The sequence below is a fragment of the Stenella coeruleoalba genome (assembly GCF_951394435.1).
Source record: "Stenella coeruleoalba genome assembly, chromosome: 9".
NCBI classification, from domain to species: Eukaryota; Metazoa; Chordata; class Mammalia; order Artiodactyla; family Delphinidae; genus Stenella; species Stenella coeruleoalba.
The window spans coordinates 30,462,839-30,485,504 of NC_137155.1; the positions used below are offsets into that span (position 1 = coordinate 30,462,839).

General features: G+C 39.4%; 1 protein-coding gene across 3 annotated transcripts in view; it reads right to left on the reverse strand.

The window, feature by feature from the left end:
• Positions 1-22,666, reverse strand: part of KLHL7 (kelch like family member 7) — a 67,115-nt gene that overhangs the window by 21,539 nt on the left and 22,910 nt on the right. For all 3 annotated transcript variants that reach the window (XR_013829866.1, XM_079932090.1, XM_079932091.1), the window contains 3 exons: positions 22,158-22,333; positions 19,635-19,809; positions 12,027-12,169 (listed from right to left, as the gene is read on the reverse strand). Coding sequence is in view for 2 of the 3 variants with exons in the window: in XM_079932090.1 (XP_079788216.1) it covers positions 12,027-12,169; positions 19,635-19,809; positions 22,158-22,333 (494 nt within the window). In the remaining variant the exon portion in view is untranslated. The remainder of the gene's footprint in view (positions 1-12,026; positions 12,170-19,634; positions 19,810-22,157; positions 22,334-22,666) is intronic.

Here is a 22,666-nt window from a genome sequence, read left to right on the forward strand (position 1 = left end):
GGTGGAGGAAGAATTACTTATGGCTCCCAGCACTCACAGGCTACAAGGCAAGCTAGAAGGGCATGGAGCTTTCATGTTAGCAACAGATGGATAAAGAGCACTAGAGTCACAGTGTATGTGTGTGGGCAGGAAATTGTTACCCTAAAAATATAATTTAATGCAGTTTTTATTGAGTACCTATTCCAGGCAAGGTTATACGCTTAGCTGCTGAGAAGATATGAAAATGAGAAAACCGGAAAGCTTAGAAAAAACACAGGTAGAAGGATTTCTTAAGTTCTGACACATCACCCATGTATGCATCCACACATATATATGCAGACATACCCATGTATAAAGTCCTGTCTTTCCTGGTCCCAGTCAGTCTTTCTTGCCTCTGCTGTGATATATCACATTCTAGACTTTTTTCAAGCTCAAGACTCCTTTTCTTTTTGCAAGCTTCCCTGATTTCCTTTTTCTGAATCCCCACCACACTGAAGTCTGCAGTTGATGACTGAGTACGCCATTACATCTTGTCTTGTGTGACTTTTCAGCTGTAGGACACTGCTACAGCAAGTGAAAGTGAAAGCCCTTCTTGAGTTGAAGGGCTGTAATATTTTTCTCCAAATGCCTTAGGGTAAAAACATCAGCCTGCTATTTTCCTTGAGAGTAAGGATTGATTTAATATAATCTTTATTCTGAAAACACATGAATCCTCAAATAATAGAAACACTACAGATGTAAATTTTAACAATAATCAAGACAACCAAAATGCAAAATGAAAGTTTTTATTTTTAAGACTTGAGAACTTTATTTTGCATCGTTTTGAGAGAAAATCAAGCAAAGCTAGGGGAGAGAGGAGGTATATGCCAGATGCCACAACATTCCTAGAAGCAGTGTCATGAAAAGTACATCAAAACACTGTGGCTAAAACAAAAACAAAAAAAACACTGTGGCTTATAAAAAAAGGACAAAATAATGCCATTTACAGCAACATGGATGGACCTAGAGATTGTCATACTGAGTGAAGTGAGACAGAGAAAGACAAATATATGATATCACAAATATATGATATCCACACATAATGTAGAATCTAAAAAAATGGTACAAATGAACTTACTTACAAAACAGAAATAGAGTCACTATTACAAATAAATGATAATATTATATATCCTTATGAGGAATACTCCACAGCCCTTCAAAAGGATGGTATTTTCATTGACATGAAAATACCACAATATAAATGCTGAGAGAGTAAAAAAAAAGTTTTTGTAAAACAGCACGTATGGCATGATCCCACATATATAAAGTGAGAACACTGGGGACTCCCCTGGCAGTCCAGTGGTTAAGACTCCGTGTTTCCACTGCAGAAGGCATGGGTTCGATCCCTGGTCAGGGAAGCTCTGCATGCCACGAGGTGCGGCCAAAACAAAAAATAAATAAAAAATAAAATTAAAACAATAAAAAATTCTAAATTAAAAAAAAAATGAGAGGACTGGAATGATGTTCACCAACTATTGAGGACTGTTTGTTATGCTGGGAGCACTTTGGCTTTCTCCTTTTCATCTTGCTATGTTTGAATTTTCTACAATGAGCATATATTATTTTTTTTAAATAGAAAAAGTAAATACAACAATTAGGCAAGTAGTACCAAAAGTATGGTACAAAGAAAACAACTTCTCACATCAGATGCTTATAATAGTACTAAATGTTTTAACATAAATGTGGACTTAAAAGTAATTTAAGTTAAGGCTTTAAAAACTTAAACACCTAAATAGCTATTATACTATGCGGCTGAATTTCAACTACAAGATGGATCAGAAACAGTCTTTGCCTTCCTTCCAAATAGCACACTATTAGGGCATATCTAGTTTTTTAGAAGTGAACACTTGATTGTACTTAATTTCCTAGGCTGTACCCACTTTGAAATGCACTCATTTTCAATGGGATCACACAGATATTTCTGTAAACATATTAACCTCCCCAAGTCCAGAAAGGGATTTAATAATCAGCCATTGGAAGAAAATACTCCTGTAACTTAAGTTCTTCATAAAACATAGCATCACAGCTAGAAAAAAGGCTTCCACAATTGGGGGTGGGTGGGCAGGGCGTGACTGTGCTACTGTAAGCTGCTAGATAAACTCAGGAACAGTGAACATATAAATGGGCAGTTCCCAGCTACTGATCAGTTAAAACTAGCAAGGAGTGGGAAGTGAGGCCAGACACCAGCTCAAAGGGAATCACTAATTAAGAATCACTACTGTTTTATAAAGTCACAGCATGTTCTCCCCCCTCCACTCTCAAACTAAAACCATACCACCAAGACACACAACTCAAATCCACTCAGAAATTTAAGTGAGATGAAACTCAGTTCAAAAGTGAAACCTGGGGCTTCCCTGGTGGCGCAGTGGTTGGGGGTCCGCCTGCCGATGCAGGGGACGCGGGTTCGTGCCCCGGTCCGGGAGGATCCCACATGCTGCAGAGCTGCTGGGCCCATGGGCCATGGCCGCTGGGCCTGCGCGTCTGGAGCCTGTGCTCCGCGGCGGGAGGGGCCACAGCAGTGAGAGGCCCGCGTACCGCAAAAAAAAAAAAAAAAAAAAAAAAAGTGAAACCTGATATGAATATTATGCTCAATATCAGCTCTTGTCCTTTCAGTAGAAAATACATGAAATAGCAGGGGAGCATCTCTGCGCTAGCACCTTGCCAGATATCTCAATGACAAGATTTGCCTTTAGATGAACTCTGATGTGTAATTTTTTATCTTGGCACAGGAAGGCATATTATACTTTAAATGATTATCTCAAATCTCAAAATGCAGTAACATACCCATTTAATAAAATGTTCTCACCAATGGGACAAACATCAACTCTGTCTCAGATGTGTGGAGTATAGGAGATAATGCACCCAGTCAGGAGGTTTGGAAGAGTTAGGCAGGGTAAAGAAAAAAACAAAATGGAGCTGGTAAGCCTTTTTACATTTAAATATGGGAAAATGAGAAAAACTTAAGGATGGCAGGGAGAAAGAGACTCAGTGAATGAAGATCAAAGAGTCAAATGAACATAATTGATATTAACGCAAATCCTAAGATTTAAACCTTCTGTTAATAGACCAGAAAAATGAAGTTCAGAAAGGCTGACTTGCCTAAGCTCCTATACCTAGACTTGAAATGCTCTTTCTACAAAACAGCTTCTTTCTTTTAGAAATAAAGGAAGGAAGGAAGGAAGAAAAGGAGGGAGGAAGGAAGACAAGGGACCAAAAAAAAGGTTTCACAAAAGAAAAAAGACCAATGGCTGAGTTCTTCAGTTCTTCCACCTATACCTAAATTCCTTTTTTTTTAAAGCAAAAAGTTAGACTCCATTCAGTTAAATAATACGTTGTATGCATTTTACGAAAACTTTTAATACTCATACTTACCAAACCAAAAAGATATATTCATACTTAGGACTCAATATATTCTTTTCTTTCTCTTTCTTCCTATCTAAACTCTACCAATAAGTGTCCCTCAAGAAAACTTCCATGAAGCTAATTCCATGGAAGAAACTTCATGGACTAATTCAACCCAGGGGAATCTCTTCTTTTTAGACCACCAAGGCTGTCATTACCTATCCCATACCGGGACTTTTAATTGGCTACATTCGGTGGCAGCTTCACCAACCTCAGCCTCTGTGTTCTCTAATTGTTTCAAGCTTGTATACATCTCATACACTTTGAGTCTGACTCCTTCATAATCCCTGCTGCAGCCTAATCCCCAAATTTCAAATTCTAGATGAACTGTCATACTGGTAATATATGACAAAATATTTGTTCAAACTGCAGTTTATAACCAGCTAACTGTACAATATGCTATGGTACAATCTGCTGTTGTTTATAGCAACTGAAGTTAGCTTTCTCTTATACTGATCAGCAATTTTCAAAGAATATCACAAGAAACCTATCTGAACATGATTTAATACTTCTAGGATAAAAGATCTTACTGTGCCTTTGGGTCATCATATGAACAATCACCAAAGGTAGCCAACAGTAATTTTTGAATGACACGGTAGAGTAAATATTTATTTCATTCCCTGTTGGTTTCCCTCAGCCTCTTACCCCCTCGCCCTGCATTTATGTAGCCACTACCCTCCAGCTAATTCCAGGATGACGAGAGTCCTTTAAAGCACCACCACACAGATTTATCATCCCTAGTCTCCTTATCCCTTCCCACCTGTGGCCCTCAATCAAATACCTACAGCTTTGTTTCTGCCCTCTCTGTCCCTTAAGGGGACTGATCTGTTAATTTATAATAATTATGGCTGGCCGTGGCTTACAGAGAGTCTGAAGTCATCCCTCTCTTGGTGAGTCATATTTTTACTGGGGTTTTTTGTAGGCACAGTGACTAAACACAAAAGGAAACTGACCCCTGAAGGTGGGAACTTCAGGTACTGCACCTTTGTAGGGTACAAGAGCTGTGAGGTTGACTTTACAACAAAACTACAAAAGTGTGTTATGGAGATGCTTGAAAACAAAACAAAACAGAGGCTCTCAATATTCCTATTGTGGAAGACATTCTAGGAAGGCACTCTACTGAGAATTTACCTCAGAATGTGTTCCAATCTCTTCTACTTGAATGTGAGGACCACCTGTCTAACCAAACTGCCTGCAAACAATCAGGTATGAGAAATACTTACTGTGCATAAGCGGCAAAGAACACTGATTTTTACCACCGGCGCCTGTTATACTGACCACTAAGGAAGCTTAAGGGATACCCATGGTGACCCACACTTGCATTCCAGCAATGTCAGTCCTTGCAGGACACAGCTATAGGTCTAAACCACCTGGGATTACTGCTGTCCATTTTGGATATTTCGTTCTTACAGGTGCCCCTGATCATTTTAGCAGGACTCACTCTTTGACTCCAGCACACTGCTCCTACAACACTCTTTTGACGGTGACAAACACTACTGATGCACTCTTACAAAAGCTTCATTAATTTTTTAATGTAACACCATTTTCCTATAAGGTTTACACTTCTTTTACACACAGGTCTTTTAAAATCACATGCAACGTATAACTGCCAGTTTCCACCGTGATGACAGTGTAGGACTGTCTCCTTAGTGAAGGCCTGTTTAAGAGGGAAGGTAGCTATGATACTGTGAGAAAAGGCACTGTGATACCTTTAGTAAACAATATTTCCAAGAGGAAAATGTGTTTTGTGTTGAAAGTAACTTCACTTCTTTTGATTTAGGGCCCACCTATATTTAAATCCAGTCCTATAAAACCAACTGACAAAATTGCTTATGAAATATTATATAAAGTTATACTGGTTCATTCATCCTCACAAACTTGACTTCCCACATTGGGCCAGACACTAAGCTCAGTGATGAGTCTACTTCAGAGTTTTTGTTTGTTTGTTTTTTTCTCTTTGCGGTACGTGGGCCTCTCACTGCTGTGGCCTGTCCCGTTGCGGAGCACAGGCTCCGGAAGCGCAGGCTCAGCGGCCATGGCTCACGGGCCCAGCCGCTCCACGGCATGTGGGATCCTCCTGGACTGGGGCACGAACCCGTGTCCCCTGCATCGGCAGGCGGACTCTCAACCACTGCGCCACCAGGGAAGCCCTACTTCAGAGTTTTAAGTGGGAAAAGGCACTAAGAGGTAATTCCCTGACAGTCCAGTGGTTAGGACTCTGTGCTCTCATTGCCAAGGGCCTGGGTTCAATCCCTGGTCAGGGAACTAAAATCCCACAAGCCCCGGCGGTGAGACCAAAAAAAAAGAATAAGAAAAGGTACTCAGGGTAAACCTTTTGAACCTGATGGTTCCATAAAATATGGCACCATGTGGTTTTCTGCCTTTGCAATTTACAGGGTCTAGTCCTCACTCTGCTGGTCTTACTCCTTGTTTGATTTTGGCAGGGAATATGCAGAATCCCTTTTTCTCTAGAGCATACACTCCTATTTTTTTTTTTTTTTTTTTTTGGTTGCGTTGGGTCTTTGTTGCTGGCCACAGGCTTTCTCTATTTGCAGCAAGCAGGGGCTACTCTTCACTGTGGTGGCTTCTCTTGTTGCAGAGCACGGGCTCTAGGTGCCCGGGCTTCAGTAGTTGCAGCACGTGGGCTTAGTAGTTGTGGTGCACGGGTTTAGCTGCTCTGTGGCATGTGGGATCTTCCCGGACCGGGGATCGAACCTGTACTGGCAGGCAGATGCTTAACCACTGCGCCACCAGGGAAGTCCCATAGTCTCCTATTTCTCCACCATATGAAAGTGGTGAGCCAAGACCCCTACAAAGTTTTAAGCCCTCAAAGCTGATCATTTCACTGACAAGAATAGTCCAAATAATCTGATCAATTAAGTCAACTTTTATTTGGCATCAATATCATAAAATGTTCCCATATGACAATTTGAGAACACCAATTCTAAGAGAACAGAGCACTGGATTCAGAAAAATAACTCTTTTAGTAATCAATAAGCACTTGAAAACTTTAAAAACAGGTACAGGTGGGGAAGGGGAGCCTCAGCAGGCTTCATGCAAGGACCCTGACAAGAAGAGTATCATTTCAATTCAATATAGCAACCCAAGATTTCTTTATCTACTACTTTATCTACTTATGTACTAGAAAAATTGTTAAGATTTTCTTATCATTTTTCAGTCAGCAGTTAATACAAATATTTGCTGCCTCTCATGAGCAATATCCAAGGAATATCTAAAGATAATAGTTTATAGGGATGTTGACTTAATTCTAGATAATTCAATTAAGTAGTACTGCTTAAATTGTCTCTTTGAAGGAGATCAATTCAGTGAAAATAATCATTTTGGGTTGGTATAGGACACACATCAATGGGTTCCGTTTAATGACAGTTAAAACCATTTTAGCATCTCTGAAAATATTAAGTTCAAGAATTTTAAAACAATTCCTATACAGTACTTATTATTAAGCAGTCTACTTAAATAATGTTCACCTTGGGAGATTCAAGGTAAATAACTTATAATGAAATCAGCCTTTCCAATTGTTTTAATATTAGAAATAATAAAGACAACCAACTTATATTAAAATATTATAAATAATAGTAAATGGTGAATATTTTCAAGATGAAGTTTTTAGCAGAAAGAAAGGAGAGGTTGGTACTTCTAATAGAAATATTTAATAAATATTGTAATGGGATTCTAATGGTGTCAGCGTTAGGGAATAAAGTAATAACTGATGGAATGAGGATGTTTTTATTGGTAGTTATATCCTCAGTTATTTACATTTTTCCACTGGAAGTCTAAAAACCTGTGACTGAGTATACAAAAGAGCACTAGGAACGTGCCATTTATAAGTGCAAAGTAAAACATCAAATGAGAATTCTGAAGTTACAGTCTCATTTCCAGGCTCGTGCAGAATATCCATCCTTTTTTTTACCTCTCCAATTTAAAAAAAAAAAATTAAGGAAAGTTGTACAACTACAGACCAAAAACAAAGTGCTAGTTGTCACTCCATATTTGCCTTATTCTAAAAAGAGTGCTGTCTCCCAAATGGAATCAGGATTCCCCTTGTCCCCCTGTACATCAAAACAGACATCTACTTTAAGATAAAGTATTTTCTATCAAAACATACTTTATTGCTTTTTAAATGTCAAAATCAACACCAAAGTTAGGCCTCGGGAAACAAGAGGGGTGTAACTATGGTCACCACCTGAAAGCTGTGGTTCATAGATTTAAGCTCCTATGACTTCAGATTTTCCTTGGAAAAAAAAAAGTTTATTTATAAATTTCCTGCTGTTGACTCAAAAGGATCCTGAAAAATTAAAAAACAGTGAAATTAAATAGCCACTGAAATGTCAGTAGTCTTAAAACTTACCTGGTGTGAAACAGATGTGTAGGTGTATCAACCTGTTAAGCACACTGACACTGTGCTTATTGAGCTATATTGCACAGGCCATGAAACCTCATGGTACCTGCCAGTCACTCAGTCTTCTACTAAGAAAGGAAGCTAGATGTCTTTAGTAAAAAATCAGCCTATATATTGGACATGGAGGAATGGACCAGAGATAGATATATGACCTGAGAGCAGCCCACAGGGACAGTCCACATATGATGGTATTTAACCAATCTAACCTGATACTCTTTCCTTGGAGGTCTTTTTGATATCTGGCAGCATATATACTCTATGAGTTATATGACTCACACTGGTGACTCTAACTATTGTAGCAGGGCCAGATGTGGTCTCCTTACTGGACCAGATTGACTAAAACTTGGTCTGTAGTTAACACTCTGGGTAATGTGTATTTCTGTTACTATTTACCCAGATCATTACATGGAATTTCAACTGGCAGGGAAAATAAAATAATTTCATAGTCTGACCTCAAGATCTCTAGACTCTAACTCTCTGCTATAATCTCAGCTGCAGGAGCCCTGGTCTATCTCACCTTGCCAAAGGTCTCCTATATCGATGCCTATAATACTGATCAGTTCTGGAAACAGAACTGAACAGAAAATGGAAAGGATCCCGTATGTCTTGGTGAGACAAGTGCTTCACAGGACAGGAGAGGAGTTATCCTAGAGTACAGAGTTGGTCACTTCAGAGTCCCTAGATGTCCACAGGTCTGCAGCAGGGGTTGGCAAACTATGGCCTGCAGGCTAAATCCAACCCAATGACTGTTTCTGTAAATAAAATTTGATTGGAGGGATTTCCCTGGTGGCGCAGTGGTTAAGAATCCACCTGCCAATGCAGGGGACACGGGTTCAAGCCCTGGTCCAGGACGATACCACATACCGCTAAGTAACTAAGCCCATGCGCCACAACGGAGCCCGTGCTCTAGAGCCCGCGAGCCACAACTACTGAGCCCACGTGCCACAACTACTGAAGCCTGTGCGCCTAGATCCTGTGCTCTGCAACAAGAGAAGCCACCGCAATGAGAAGCCCATGCACTGCAACGAAGAGTAGCCCCTGCTCGCTGCAACCAGAGAACGCTCGCGCACAGCATCGAAGACCCAACATAGCCAAAAATCAATCAATAAATAAACTAATTAAAAAAAAAAAACTCATCACACTGTTTAAAAAAAAATCTGATTGGAATACAGCCATGCCCACTTGTTTACGTATTATCTATGGCTACTTTCCTGCTACAGCATCAGAGCAGAGAATGTGTAGCCTAAAAAGCTAAAGATATTCTCTGGTCTTGTATAGAAAAAGTTTGCCAAGCCCTGATCTACAGCATGTTGGCATAGCCCCTTGGAAAGGAAGGACAGCTTGCTGCCCCAACCATCTTCTAACATTTTACAGATGACACATATCCTGTGTTTGGGTGTCCTACGTTTATACTTTTACTGCGTGAGCTTTCTAAGTGGGACAGGCTATAATCACATGGCTCAGCTGCTCAGGCTATCCTGTGATCCTAGGGCATTGGGATGCTGAATGAGATGCTGCATATAACTTCAGGCATGTCCCAATATGACCAGAGGGCACACATGTGGGATTCTGGAGCAAGGCCAACCTACTTTAAGCAGGGACCATTTTTTCAGTAAACAGCTCCTGGCTGGCTGCTAGGGTCTGACAGACAGCAATGTCTGACACCAAGGGACACCATGTGACCATATCATTAACCCATTTTGAACAGTTATACCTGACCTACCAACTCACAAATAGCATGCTTTCAACCCATGATCTAGTATTTAAACATAAAACTGGGCATATGGAGGTCCCCAAGGCACAGAATACCCAAATGGGATCATCACAACCCTTACTCAGCAGGCCTTCTCTCTCACCCAGGGTTATGTCTTCATGGAGGTGGTCCCTACAGATCAGCTGACAAAACTGAGAGACCTGAGCTTGGTGCATTTGTGATAGTCTTAGCCAAAAGTGGACTGCTTAAGGACCATACTCCCTTCAGGAATGGTACTGAAGGATAATACAGAAGAGACATATCCTGATATGGCAGATTTTCAAGCAGTTCCTTTTACCGTCCTTTATACCTCTCAGTAGAGAAAGCCTCAGGTCAGTTTTTATCCATTCTCGGATCGTGACTAATGGTTTTCCCAGATGGATACAGACTTAAAACAAGCAAGCACGAAAGACTGCTGACAAGGAGATCTGAGGAAGGATAATGTAGAACGCACTCCAGAAAGGAAACAAATTTGGGTCCCACATGAGCTCTTACCAGAGTGCCCACAACTGCAGCAAAGCCTCTTAATAATCATGTGGACAGGACTGCATCTATATCTTTCCTCCCCAGTCCGATGCTTGCTCAATGGGCTTATGAGTGACTCCAGTGGCAGCGATAGATATGCATGCAGTAACTGCATAAGTCAGTGGCTCCAGAAGCTAATGGACTTTCCCTCCCTGAGGCCAATGTGGCTATCCACTACTGGCTAGCACCCACTTTGTTGGCAATACTGACTGATTCTAAGAACTTGATTTGTTATCACACCTTGAGGGAACCAGTTAGTTACCTAATACCAAGCTAACTACACTGGAACGCTTCCATTGTTGAAGGGACAAAGCTCTGTCCTCATTGGAATTGATACTTATTCTGCATGTGGATTGGCCTTTGCTGTCTTTTGCACTCTTGACAACACCATCATATGTGTTTTTATAAATGCCTTGTATATCACCACTACAGTATTACACAGAAAGCCTCCAAGGACACACTTCTCAGAGGAAGAAGTATCAGAAGTATCCTGATGTAAAAAGGATGTTCTGGACTCACCAGGTTATCTATCATCAACAAAAAAATGGGCCTATGAGATGTTGAAAGAGACCATTAAGTGCTGAGACTCAACATCAGTTATGGGTACCACCTTGCAAGGTTGGGGTGCTATCTTTTAGGATTATGGTATCTGCTCTGCTTGGGCAATACATATAGTAACAGCAAAATATGGTATTATCTCCCCACAGCCAGAAAACACAGTTCTAAGAAACAAGGGGTAGAAACAGGAGCGCATTTTCTTATGATCTATTTTTAAAAATTGTGTTCCTACGGCTTCCCTGGTGGCGCAGTGGTTGAGAGTCCGCCTGCCGATTCAGGGGACACGGGTTCGTGCCCCGGTCCGGGAAGATCCCACATGCCGCGGAGCGGCTGGGCCCGTGAGCCATGGCCGCTGAGCCTGTGCGTCTGGATCCTGTGCTCCGCAACGGGAGAGGCCACAACAGTGAGAGGCCCGCGTACCGCCAAAAAAAAAAAAAAAAAAAATTGTGTTCCTAGACCTATGACTCAGGCTCTGCTGTCCAACTGGCATAACACATAATGGAAAACACATTAAAATTGGTAATAATTTCTAGACGGTTGGGGCTTCCCTGGTGATGCAGTGGTTATGAATCCGCCTACTACAAGGGACATGGGTTTGAGCCCTGGTCTGGGAAGATCCCACATGATACGGAGCAACTAAGCCCATGCGCCATAACTACTGAGCCTGAGCTCTAGAGCCCACGAGCTAAAACTACCGAACCCACGTGCCACAACTACTGAGCCTGCATGCCTCGAGCCCGTGCTCCGCAACAAGAGAAGCCACCGCAATGAGAAGCCCGCGCACCGCAACGAAGAGTAGCCCCCACTCGCTGCAACTAGAGAAAGCCCGTGTGCAGCAATGAAGACCCAACGCAGCCAAAAATAAATAAAATAAATTTATATTTTTTAGATGATTGGATTAAAGGTAATTTTATCTTTTTTCTTCATGATGGTCTAGATTCTCCACATTTTCTAGAATGACTGTGTATTATTTTATATTCAAACATAATTACTAAGGGGAAAAAAACCCAACCCACATAGCTCTAGAAGCAGATTTTCAATGAAAATCGCACATAAGGAAAGCAAGGAGCTGTAATGAATGCAAGGAGCTCCTCACAAAAGACAGAACTGTTTCCCGTTTTCTTTGATAATGGTTACTATGTAGCACTCCAAAGCAATCATGGAAACATTTGAAATCTGACTAAGCCTCAGTTTCCTTATTTGTAAAATGAAGGTGATAACTATGTATCTTGTAAGGTCTATGAAAGAACACCATAAACTATAACATCTCCTATATGAGTTATTACTACTGGTGGTAGGTGTGTGTCTATGTGCTCAGTGCTTTTAAAAACAAGAATAAAAATTAGTTACCTTTGGGTTAAAATATCTACAAGACTGTGGTTGGGAGCCTCCAAATAGCGCTATGCGGTAGTCATGTTTCTTTCTTCTGGGCCTTGTGCCTTCTACCAGTTCTTCTCGATCCTCTGGAGACAGGAGATGATACCTCATTCCACCTGTAGAAAAACACATGGCAACTCTTCAAGAACTTCAGGCACTTTAATACTTTGAAAAGGAAATACCCAAACAAAATAGTGTTTTTATTTCTGGAAGTTTTTTTTTAAAAAATCATCCCTCTATAGCATTTAAGGAAAGAATGAGGGAGAAGAGGCAGGAGAAATATTTAATAATCTGAGTCCTAATCAATTTATTATTCTCAGCAATCACCATTAATGCTAAGATTGTCCCACCCACTTACTAAATACCAGGGAATTATCTGGCTTTTCAAGCAACAGCTGCCACAATACTAATTACTGAAATGCAGATCTCCCAACCCAGCTGTTCTCAATCTTCACTGTACATAAGAATCACCTAGAAAATCTCAGAAACTATCTATACCTGGGCCCTACCACAGGCCAGTTAAATCAAAATCTCTGGTGGTAGGGCTGAGGCACTGGTATCACCACTTAAATGTGGTTAAAAGATCAGCAGCTTCAGAACCTGGGAGCTTGTTAGAAATACTGAATCCCAGACCTACTGAATCAGAATCCGCATATTTAACAAAATCCTAAGGTAAATCAGATGCACATAAAACTGTGAGAAGTACTTACTGCTTATTCTAAAATGCAGTGAGGATTCGGAACTATTGTGATCTAACATGACCCTTTTCCTTTAAGCAATTCCTTAATTTTGTCAAGTCAGGGGACACTCAACAGTTAAAAACTTTGAAGATGTCATTTCAAATCAGTGTGGGAAAGGTGGATTGTTCAATAAATGATGTTAGACAATGATATGGAGAAAATATTTGTACCGCTACCTCATATTTTACTCTAAAGCAAATTCCAAATCAATAGAATATTTTAAAACGTAAAAAAACCTCACAAACGAACTATAGGAAAAATCGGATAGTTAAAAAAAGAAAAAGGCCCAGAACGAGGAAGCCTAAGACAAGTAACACAGAAACTATGAAAAAAATATTCAGAACTACATAAAATTTTAAGTTAAACTACTTCATGGCAAAAAGAAAAAACAAAATCAAAAGACAATGACAAACTAGGAAAGTATTTATAAATCATATAAAAGACCTAAAGATATTCTTAGTAATATTAAGACGATCAACTAACAGAAAATTAGATTAATAATCTGAACAAAGTTCACAGGAAAATAACTAATTACAAATGACTCTCAAACATACGAAGAGATGCTCAACTGCCCTAGTTAGAGAAATACAAATTAAAATCATACTTTCTCACTCATCAGATTGTACAAGATCAAACTATCTGGAACACAGGGTATGATAAAGGAAGCAGCATGCTCCTCCACTGCTGGTGGGGATGTGGATGGGTACAAATTATCTGGAAGGCAATACAGGATGATCTGTGAAAATTACAAATGCACACACCCTTTAGCCAGTAATTCCCCCTTTAGGATTTTAGCAACCTAAAGTTCACTGTCAGGCAAGTGGTTAAAAATTATGGTATATCCACATAATGGAATACTGTATGTGGCCGTTGAGAAACATGAGGAAGGGTAACATGTACATATGAGACGATTTCCAAGAAATAATGTGGAATGAAAAAAAGCAAGAGGGGAAATTTCCTGGTGGTCCAGTGGTTAGGAGTCAGGGCTTCCACTGCCAAGAGCCCAGGTTCCATCCCTGGTCGAGGAACTAAGATCCTACAAGCCATGTGGCGCAGCCAGAAGAAAAAAAAAGAAATAAAAAAAGCAAGACATAAAAGAGTACACAGAGTGGAATACCATTTTAAAATTTATATCTTTATTCATATATATTTTTATACATAATTTATACAAGTATATGTCAGTAAATTACTGTATATGCACAAACTCAAGACTACCTTTGGAAGGATATACAAGATAATAATGGTTACCTCCAGTGAGACTTACTTTTCACCATATACCCTTTTATACCTTTTTGAATTGTAGATGATGTGCAGTATTACTGATCCAAAAATAAAATAATGTAAGCAATTCTCAATACATGCAGAAAACACTTCTGTTCATGAGGCTGTGTTGGGCCTTTATAAGAGAGATAGGACACGTTTGGAAAACAGGTTGTGAATGAGTATCAGTATCAATATTTCTAGCATCTCCTTCCATTTCAGAGTATGAGTAGAAGCACTGTGCATTAGAACAGCTGGAACACTCAGCAGCCTGCTCTACGTCAGGGGTCAGCAAACTTTCTCTGTAAAGGGCCAGACAGCAAATAATTTAGGCTCTGCAGGCCACATATGGTTCCTATTATTCATTTGTTTGCTTTTTACAATCCTTTACAATTATAAAAACCACTTTTCCTCATTCCCTCCTCTCCCACTCTAGGTCTAAGACTGTAGTTCTTAAGGTATATAGTTCCCTGACTAGCAGCATCACTTGGAAACGTGTCAGAAATCCAAATTATTGAACACTACACCTGAACAGATCTTGTGGGGTTTGAGAGCCGCTGCTCTAGTGAGGGCTCCACACAGGGCAGAGGTGTACTGTGAAATCTATGAACACAATACTCCCAACAAGAGAAGACAGGCAGCAGGGAAGGAGAGAAACAGGAGGGAACTGTTTCAGGCAACAGGCCACTGGGTAAAAGTGGCTGACTGTGGCTAACCAGGTCAACCCTGGAGGAAGCACAAACTGTGGCTCCTTCACTGATGGGCTGTTTCTCTCCCAGGACAGGGCTGGGGACAAACTCTCTGGCACCTTTCCCTGAGAAAGGCCTTGCTCCTTAGGCTTATTCCTTTGGGAGTTATTCCTTTGAGAGTCAGGTACTGTCATTTGCAAATTTTGAATAAGAACTTAGTCTGACCCTTTGTTATGGTTTTTTTTTTTTAATATAAATTTATTTATTTATTTTTGGCTGTGTTGGGTCTTTGTTGCTGCATATGGGCTTTCTCTAGTTGTGGCGAGCAGGGGCTACTCTTCGTGGCGGTGCGCGGGCTTCTCATTGCTGCGGAGTATAGGCTCTAGGCACGCAGGATTCAGTAGTTGTGGCACGTGGGCTCAGTAGTTGTGGCACGCAGGCTCTAGAGCGCAAGCTCAGTAGTTGTGGTGCACAGGCTTAGTTGCTCCGCAGCATGTGGGATCTTCCCAGACCAGGGCTCAAATTCATGTCCCCTGCATTGGCAGGTGAATTCTTAACCATTGCACCACCAGGGAAGCCCCTTTGTTATGGTTTTGACTGTGTTCTTCATTTTGTTTTTATGACTTGTTTTCTTTTAGTTATAAATTCTTTCAGTTTAGTTTTATTCTGTATTCCTATCATCTTTTGTTTTTCTTCTTCTCTCAAAAGGCAGACCCTAAATCAGATGGTAGGAAGGTAATTGATGATCTGAAGAAGGGAGGCCTTCTTTCCTCCACTGAGCTCTACCCAGCCTCCAAAGCCTGGAAGAGTCTCAGCTGCTTGTGCCTAGTCAAGGAATTTTAGAACTCACAGTTCTTTATTAGAACAAGACAAAACAAAAATGGAAAAGAAAAAGAAAAAAATGTAACAAAAAACAAAGATTCCTGCTCAAGAGCCTAATCCCCACACTTGTTTGGATTTCTTGAATAATCCTGGTATCCTGTTTCTAAATCAACTCAGAATCCACATAAGAACTAAATACTTCACTGACTGGCTAATTTATCTTCAACAGCTTACACCATGTATGAAGAAACAGGTGCAGCTCTCTACCCAATGAAACCAGAAATATAACACAGGGTTTGCAAATAGAGGCATGACAAAAAATCTGGTATTAACTTGTGAAATCCAAAAGATGAAAGTCCTAATCTAAAGACATCTTCTTGGTCCTGATTTTCTTTCACGTCCCTGTACTTCAAGAAACTAGCGGCAACCTATGCTGTACTTCTTAAAACTCCCTACATCTTGGTTATCAAGATACCAGCCTGGGAAGGGTAAGCTGGGATGAAGTGACAGAGTGGCATGGACTTATATACACTACCAATTGTAAAATAGATAGCTAGGGGGAAGCAGCTGCATAACACAGGGAGATCAGATCGGTGCTTTGTGACCACCTAGAAGGGTGGGAAAGGGAGGGTGGGAGGGAGATGCAAGAAGAAGGGGATATGGGGATATATGTATATGTATAGCTGATTCACTTTGCTATAAAGCAGAAACTAACACACCATTGTAAAGCAATTATACTCCAATAAAGATGTTAAAAAAAAAAAAGATACCAGCCTGGGGTTGAAGTAGCTTGGTGAATTCTCCTTTCCCAGTTCTTTGTCTACTACCCCTTAAATGTAGATATTCACAAGGATATATCCTTGCTTCATACCCTCTTCTTTTTTCCCTTGACACCATAACTGTAACCAAAAGGTATTATACCATGCACTGTCTTATGCTTTTGCCACTCATGAAAAATTTTTATATTATTAGATATTCATCTAAAATATTTTTAGTAAATATAGAGCATTCCATTGTATGGATATATTGTAATACTTTTCCAAACTAGGGGACAGTATTGGGTCAACTTACCTAAAACCACAACAATATTAAGTAGTAGCTATGTGATACGTCTGACAGAAATTTTACTTTACTTCCAATTTAATAATTGGAAGTAATTAATAAGTATTAAAGTAATTATTAAAGTAATTAATATTTATTAATTACTATTTAATAATCAGGGCACTCAAAGTTATTGTCACTCTTTTTTTTTTTTGGCGGTACGCGGGCCTCTCACTGCTGTGGCCTCTCCTGTTGTGGAGCACAGCTCAGGATGCGCAGGCTCAGCGGCCATGGCCCATGGGCCCAGCCGCTCCGCGGCATGTGGGATCTTCCCGGACCGGGGCACGAACCCGGGTCCCCTGCATCGGCAGGTGGATTCCCAACCACTGCGCCACCAGGGAAGCCCATTGCCACTCTTGAGAAGGGTATCTCAGGCAGGAATGAAAGTTGTCATTTCTCTTTTATTTCCTTCCTTAATTTTGTGTCTGAAACCAGCTATACCTTAAATGAAATGTACAAATGAATGCCAAAAACAACTTAAGGTTTCAAAGTAGGTTTCTAAATACCTTCTAGGAGAGGCTTTCTTGCTCATTACATATTAATTGAAACCTATACTGCTATCCCATGTGTGGATACTGTCCATGTGGTTTTTGGTTTAAGATGAATGGGAACTCAAGAAGAGCCTGGTAGAGTTAGCAGGAGCATACTTATCTCAGCATATCACAGTCATACACTACACATTTCAGGCCTGTTTAAAGAACAAGCTGAACTTCCACTTACAGCAGTATGACAGTTGAGACTTTCAGAAATAACTTTCTGCTACAAAATTGCTACAATGCTGGAAAGAATAAAACAAACATTCTTTTAAGTGCATAGCTAAGATCAGAGGGCCAAAAATGGAGGGCGAACTAAACACCAGAATAGTGAGTGTTAAGAGACCCTGGAGCTACTCTGAGAGCTTTCGATAACACTGGAAACCTAGAAATTGATGTTATTGGCTGCATGAGGGAAATAAGATTAGGTCTTGGATTTGCACAAGTGTTGGAACTGAGAGCTCTATCTAAAGCTGGATCACTTGTATTGGTTATACTTTTAATGAAGATAAGCTAAGAAAACTGTCTAATGGCAAAAAGGAAAAATAGTAATCTATTTCAATTTCACCTCCAGGCAGAGGTAAAGTCTCCCTCTTTTGAGAATTTATAATGACAGATCATACAGGTTTGAGGTTTGAATTTACCTGTCTACAAGTCTAGAAACCCATAAGCCAAGAAAAATTCAAAGTAGTCCTGGATTGTTATGGCCCAGGGCACTTGGCAAAAGCAAACACTATTCTCTTCTTAAGGAAAACAGGGAAAACCTGGAGGAATACAAACCACACCTCCCAATATTTCTGGAGATTAAGATCGATCAAATATAAGCTCATGGGACTTTCCTGGTGGTATAGTGGCTAAGACTTTGCCCTCCCAATGCAGGGGGCCCAGGTTCGATCCCTGGTCAGGGAACTAGATCTCACATGCTGCAACTAAAGATCCTGCACGCCGCAAGGAAGACCTGAAGCAGCCAAATAAATAAATATTAAAAAATATATATATATAAAAGCTCACAATCCAAAATTATAAAACACAAAGAATTAAGCCACCAGGAATAAGTCAATGAAAAAACAGCAGCATTTGGTCTTCAAAGACTTCAGATATTGTTATTATCAAACACAGAACATAAAATAACTGTATTTAATGGGACTTCCCTGGTGGTCCAGTGGTCAAGATTCTGAAATTCCACTGCAGGGGGCACAGGTTCGATCCCTTGTCAGGGAACTACAATCCTGCATGCCACACAGTGCAACAAAAAAAAAAGAAAATAAAAGTGCTGAAGGAAAAATTAAGCCTATCTCCAAGAAGATAGAACAAAGAGGCAAAGATGGATAACAAGAGAGACTTAAGATTAGAGACTCAATGCCTAAAGAATCACAATATCAATAATAAAGAACTGAGAAATCTGTGGCTGAAAAGATAGAGAATGCCCAATATGATAACTTAAAAAAAAGAAAAAAAAAAAAAGATGCACACCAAGGTACATTACTGTGAACTTTCAAAACACCAGGGATTAAAAAAAAAAGATTTTAAATGCTTACAAGGAAGAATAAATAAACTGGCATCAGTTTTCTCAAAAGCAACAATGAAAGCTAGCAAATAATGGAGAATGCTTATGATTTTCAAGGTAATTCTACACCCGGTTTAACTATCCTTCGACATTTTATGATAAAATAAAGATATGAGATTTGTCAAATCTCCAAATATTTGTTGATCATATATTCTTTCTCAGGAACCTTTTAAGGATATGTTCAATCAAACAGAATTAAGAAAGGTGAAGACCTGGGGTTGAGGAAGGTAGTGAATCTAACTTAGGAAAGGAGTGAAAGAACATCCCAGTATGGCAGAGGAGGGAAGTCCCAGGGCAAGAACTGTGCCTTAAGCCTAAAGGGCAAACACTCCATCCTGGAATAGGCAGAAGGAAGGCTCTATAAATGTGTTTCCAAAAAATAAAATCAACAGATTGTTTAATTGTACAGACAATTTTATTAAGAGGCATTTTACAGAGGGTTTGGAACTTAGCCTGCAAGTCAAGAAAAATTAAGTAAATGGAAAAAAAAGATGTGGCAAAAAATGTGCTCCACGCGCAACAAACAAACCTTTTTCTTTAAGAAAGAAAATGTGATCACAGTACACTACTTGGCTAAATTATTTTAAAAAGGAAACACAAAAAACAAAGTGAATGAAAGTTATTGTACACAAAAGGAGACAGAGCATAAGTAATTTTTAAACTTCTATCACACATGTTCCTATAAAATAAGGGCTGAGACTAAGTTCCCTCCGGATAGACAGTTGAGAACCCCAATAGATTAATTATCCAGAAGGGCAAAGTCTTGAGTGTTTCTCCCTGGCTATCGAGTCTGATCCATTCTGAAGGGTTTTAAGCCCATGAGAAACTGGCTACACGATAAGTTATAAATGGATATTAAGGCAACTTACTTATCACCATCTTAAGGCATTCAGGATTGTCTTGAATAAGTGGTTCAGCTTGTACTGTTTTACTTAAGAAATTCTTTGATATAAGAGGAAACCTGACTTTAGCAAGGATGTCAACCATAAATGGCTGGCGGTTAGGTTCATCATATTTCAACCACCTGACTGCAGCATCATAAACCTAAGGGGAGAAAAACAGCATAGTAAAGTTCTTAGAAGGCAGCAGCACTTCCAATTACCTATGTTTACTCTCACGTTGAAAGGGGAGAGTCTCATGAAGGCACAACTTCTTATTCCCAATATTTTATTCAGATATTTGCTTTCATCCCCAAACACTATCTGTACTTCAGAACAGTTTACACAATGCTCTAGTGATTCTTCTAGGTAATATGTTTTTTAGAACTAATTACTACTACTTCTAGGTAATATGTTTTAGAACTAATTACTACTACATAATGTAATGACAGGTAGGATGTTGAATCTATAATCGTTTTTAAACAAAATATAGCTTCCTTTTAGGAAGGAGATATGATGTACATTTCCACTGAAAAAAATCTATTGGTCAAAGATAGTTTCAATATATGTTCATATGGTACCAGGAGAACAGGTTAATTTCCTCAGAGGCCTTCTACCCCAAGAGATATGAAGGTCATCTATGATTTTATTCCTGAATTATGAATTGACAGACTTCTTTACTTTCTGGAAACTTTATGATATAAAAATTCTATATTTGAAAAGTAAATTACAGGATATTTACATTAAGAATTGCTTTCCAAAATAATATGGTAGCATTCATTTAACTGTACCAAACAAGCCCAAGTTTATTAACATAATTGGATTTATAAATCACTAGTTTAAATACACTGAAAACAAACCCATTATTTCATATACATATACATCTACCACACACATTTGAGTTACTTACATTAGTTATTTTAGGTTGGTGTTAATAAGCCCTAAGTCTGATATAGTTAATTTTTTATGGGAATTGGTCTGTTTTTTTAAATAAACTATTTATTGGAATATTTTTTGATTTACAGAAAAGTTGCAAAGATAGTGCAGAGTTCCCATACACCCTGCACTCAGTTGTTAAAATAGTACATTAGTATGAAACTCTTATAACTAATGAACCAATACTGATGCATTATTTATTAACTAAGGTTCATACTTAAAAAAAAAAATCCTTTAGTTTTTGTCTAATGTTCTTTTTCTGTTCCACAATCCCATAAAAGATATCACATTACATTTAGTGGTTATGTCACCTTAGGCTCTTCTAGACTATGACTGTTTCTCAGACCCTCCTTGTTTTTGAGGACTTTTTGACAGCTTTGAGTTCTGATCAGGTATTTTATAGACTGTCCCTCAATCTGGGTTTGTCTGATGTTTTTCTCATGATTAGGCTGGGGTTATAGTTTTTTTGGGAGGAAGACACAGAGGTAACATGCCATCCTCATTACACAAGAGCACATGATATCACTGATGATATTAACCTGTAGGTAGTGTTCATCAAGTTTGTCAGGTTTCTTCAGTCTAAAATTATTCTTCCCTTTCTATACTATATATGTCAGTCAATTTTGCTCATATAATTGAGTTTTTTCTTTATGCCTACTCAGGTTTTCCCGGTCCAACCTGTCAACTTGAAAACTAATACTCTGGGCCATGAAGACTGGGAGAAAGAATACAGCTCAGTGCAAACCTTTTATCTCTAGAACAAAAGTAACTAAAAGCATGCGATCTTACTGTACCTCTATTAGTTTCCTATTGCTGCTATAACACATTATCACAAACTTACTGACTTAAAATACAGAGAAGGATGGGGAACTGAAAACAGGGTTTAAGTGAATGTCTGCATATCAAAGTGTTACCCCATCTAGTTCCCAACACCTGTACCCAGCTTACACCTCTGACTGTTTATCTGACAGTTCTGGAGGTCAGAGTCCAAAATGGGTCACACACTGGGCAAAAATCAAGGTGTCAGCAGGGCTGCCTGAAGGCCTACAGAAGAAACCATTTCCTTGCTTTCTCTAACATCTAGCAGCCATCTGCATTCCTTGGCTTGCGGCCCTTCCTCCATCTTCAAAGCCAGCAATGGCCAACCAAGTCTAATTCATATCACATCACTCTGACACTGACTCTTCTGTCCCTCTTCCATATTTAAGCACCCCTGTGATTACATTGGACCCACCCAATAACCTCCTCCTCTCATGATCCTTAACCACATCTGCTGAGTCTCAACTGCTATGTAAGGTAACACATTCACAGATTCCAAGGATTAGGGTGTGGACAACTCTGGGGGAGGCATTGTTTTACCCACCCAAGAGCATCTCTACAAGTGGCCGGTCTCTCAAAGAGCCAGCCCCTACAAGCACCCAAAACTTATTTTTCCAATGAAACAGAATTTGGAATTAGTGTAAACAACACATTCTCTCCTAATATGATTCTTTTCTTTGTCATGTATCCAAAAATGAAGCATAAGAAATCCATAGGGAAATTTTTACTAAGAAAAATGTGAGAAGCCAGTTTAGTCACCTGATCCTCTGCCCTCACAGTCAGAGTGTCCTGGTTGAGGAGATGTGTAACTCGCTTGACATCAAGTTGTAGAAATTCATCAGTTTTATAAACTTCAGTAAAATGCTGATGAATAAAGTCATCTGCGGTTGCTTTCAATTCAGGACAGTCTAGACACTCTGCTAGCACACTTATACCTGAACACAGAAAGAAAACAAATGAATAAAAGATGAATACCTTAAAAAACAAACAAATATATATTAAAGATTAAGTATGACTCTAGGAAAATGAGACAATAAATTTCATAAATCTGGATCCTTTTCTTTTCCATTGATTTGTCTATTGTTATGCCAATATACTCTCTTATGTGTGGCTGAATTTGGTACTTTGTAGGACAGGCCCCCCTTCAGTGTTTTTTCAAACTTTTCTTGGCTACTGGTATAACATTTTCTCTTGTAAATAAATTTAAAATAAGCTTATAACATTCTACTTTTTAAAAATCCTGATATGACTTCAATTAGGATTGCTGA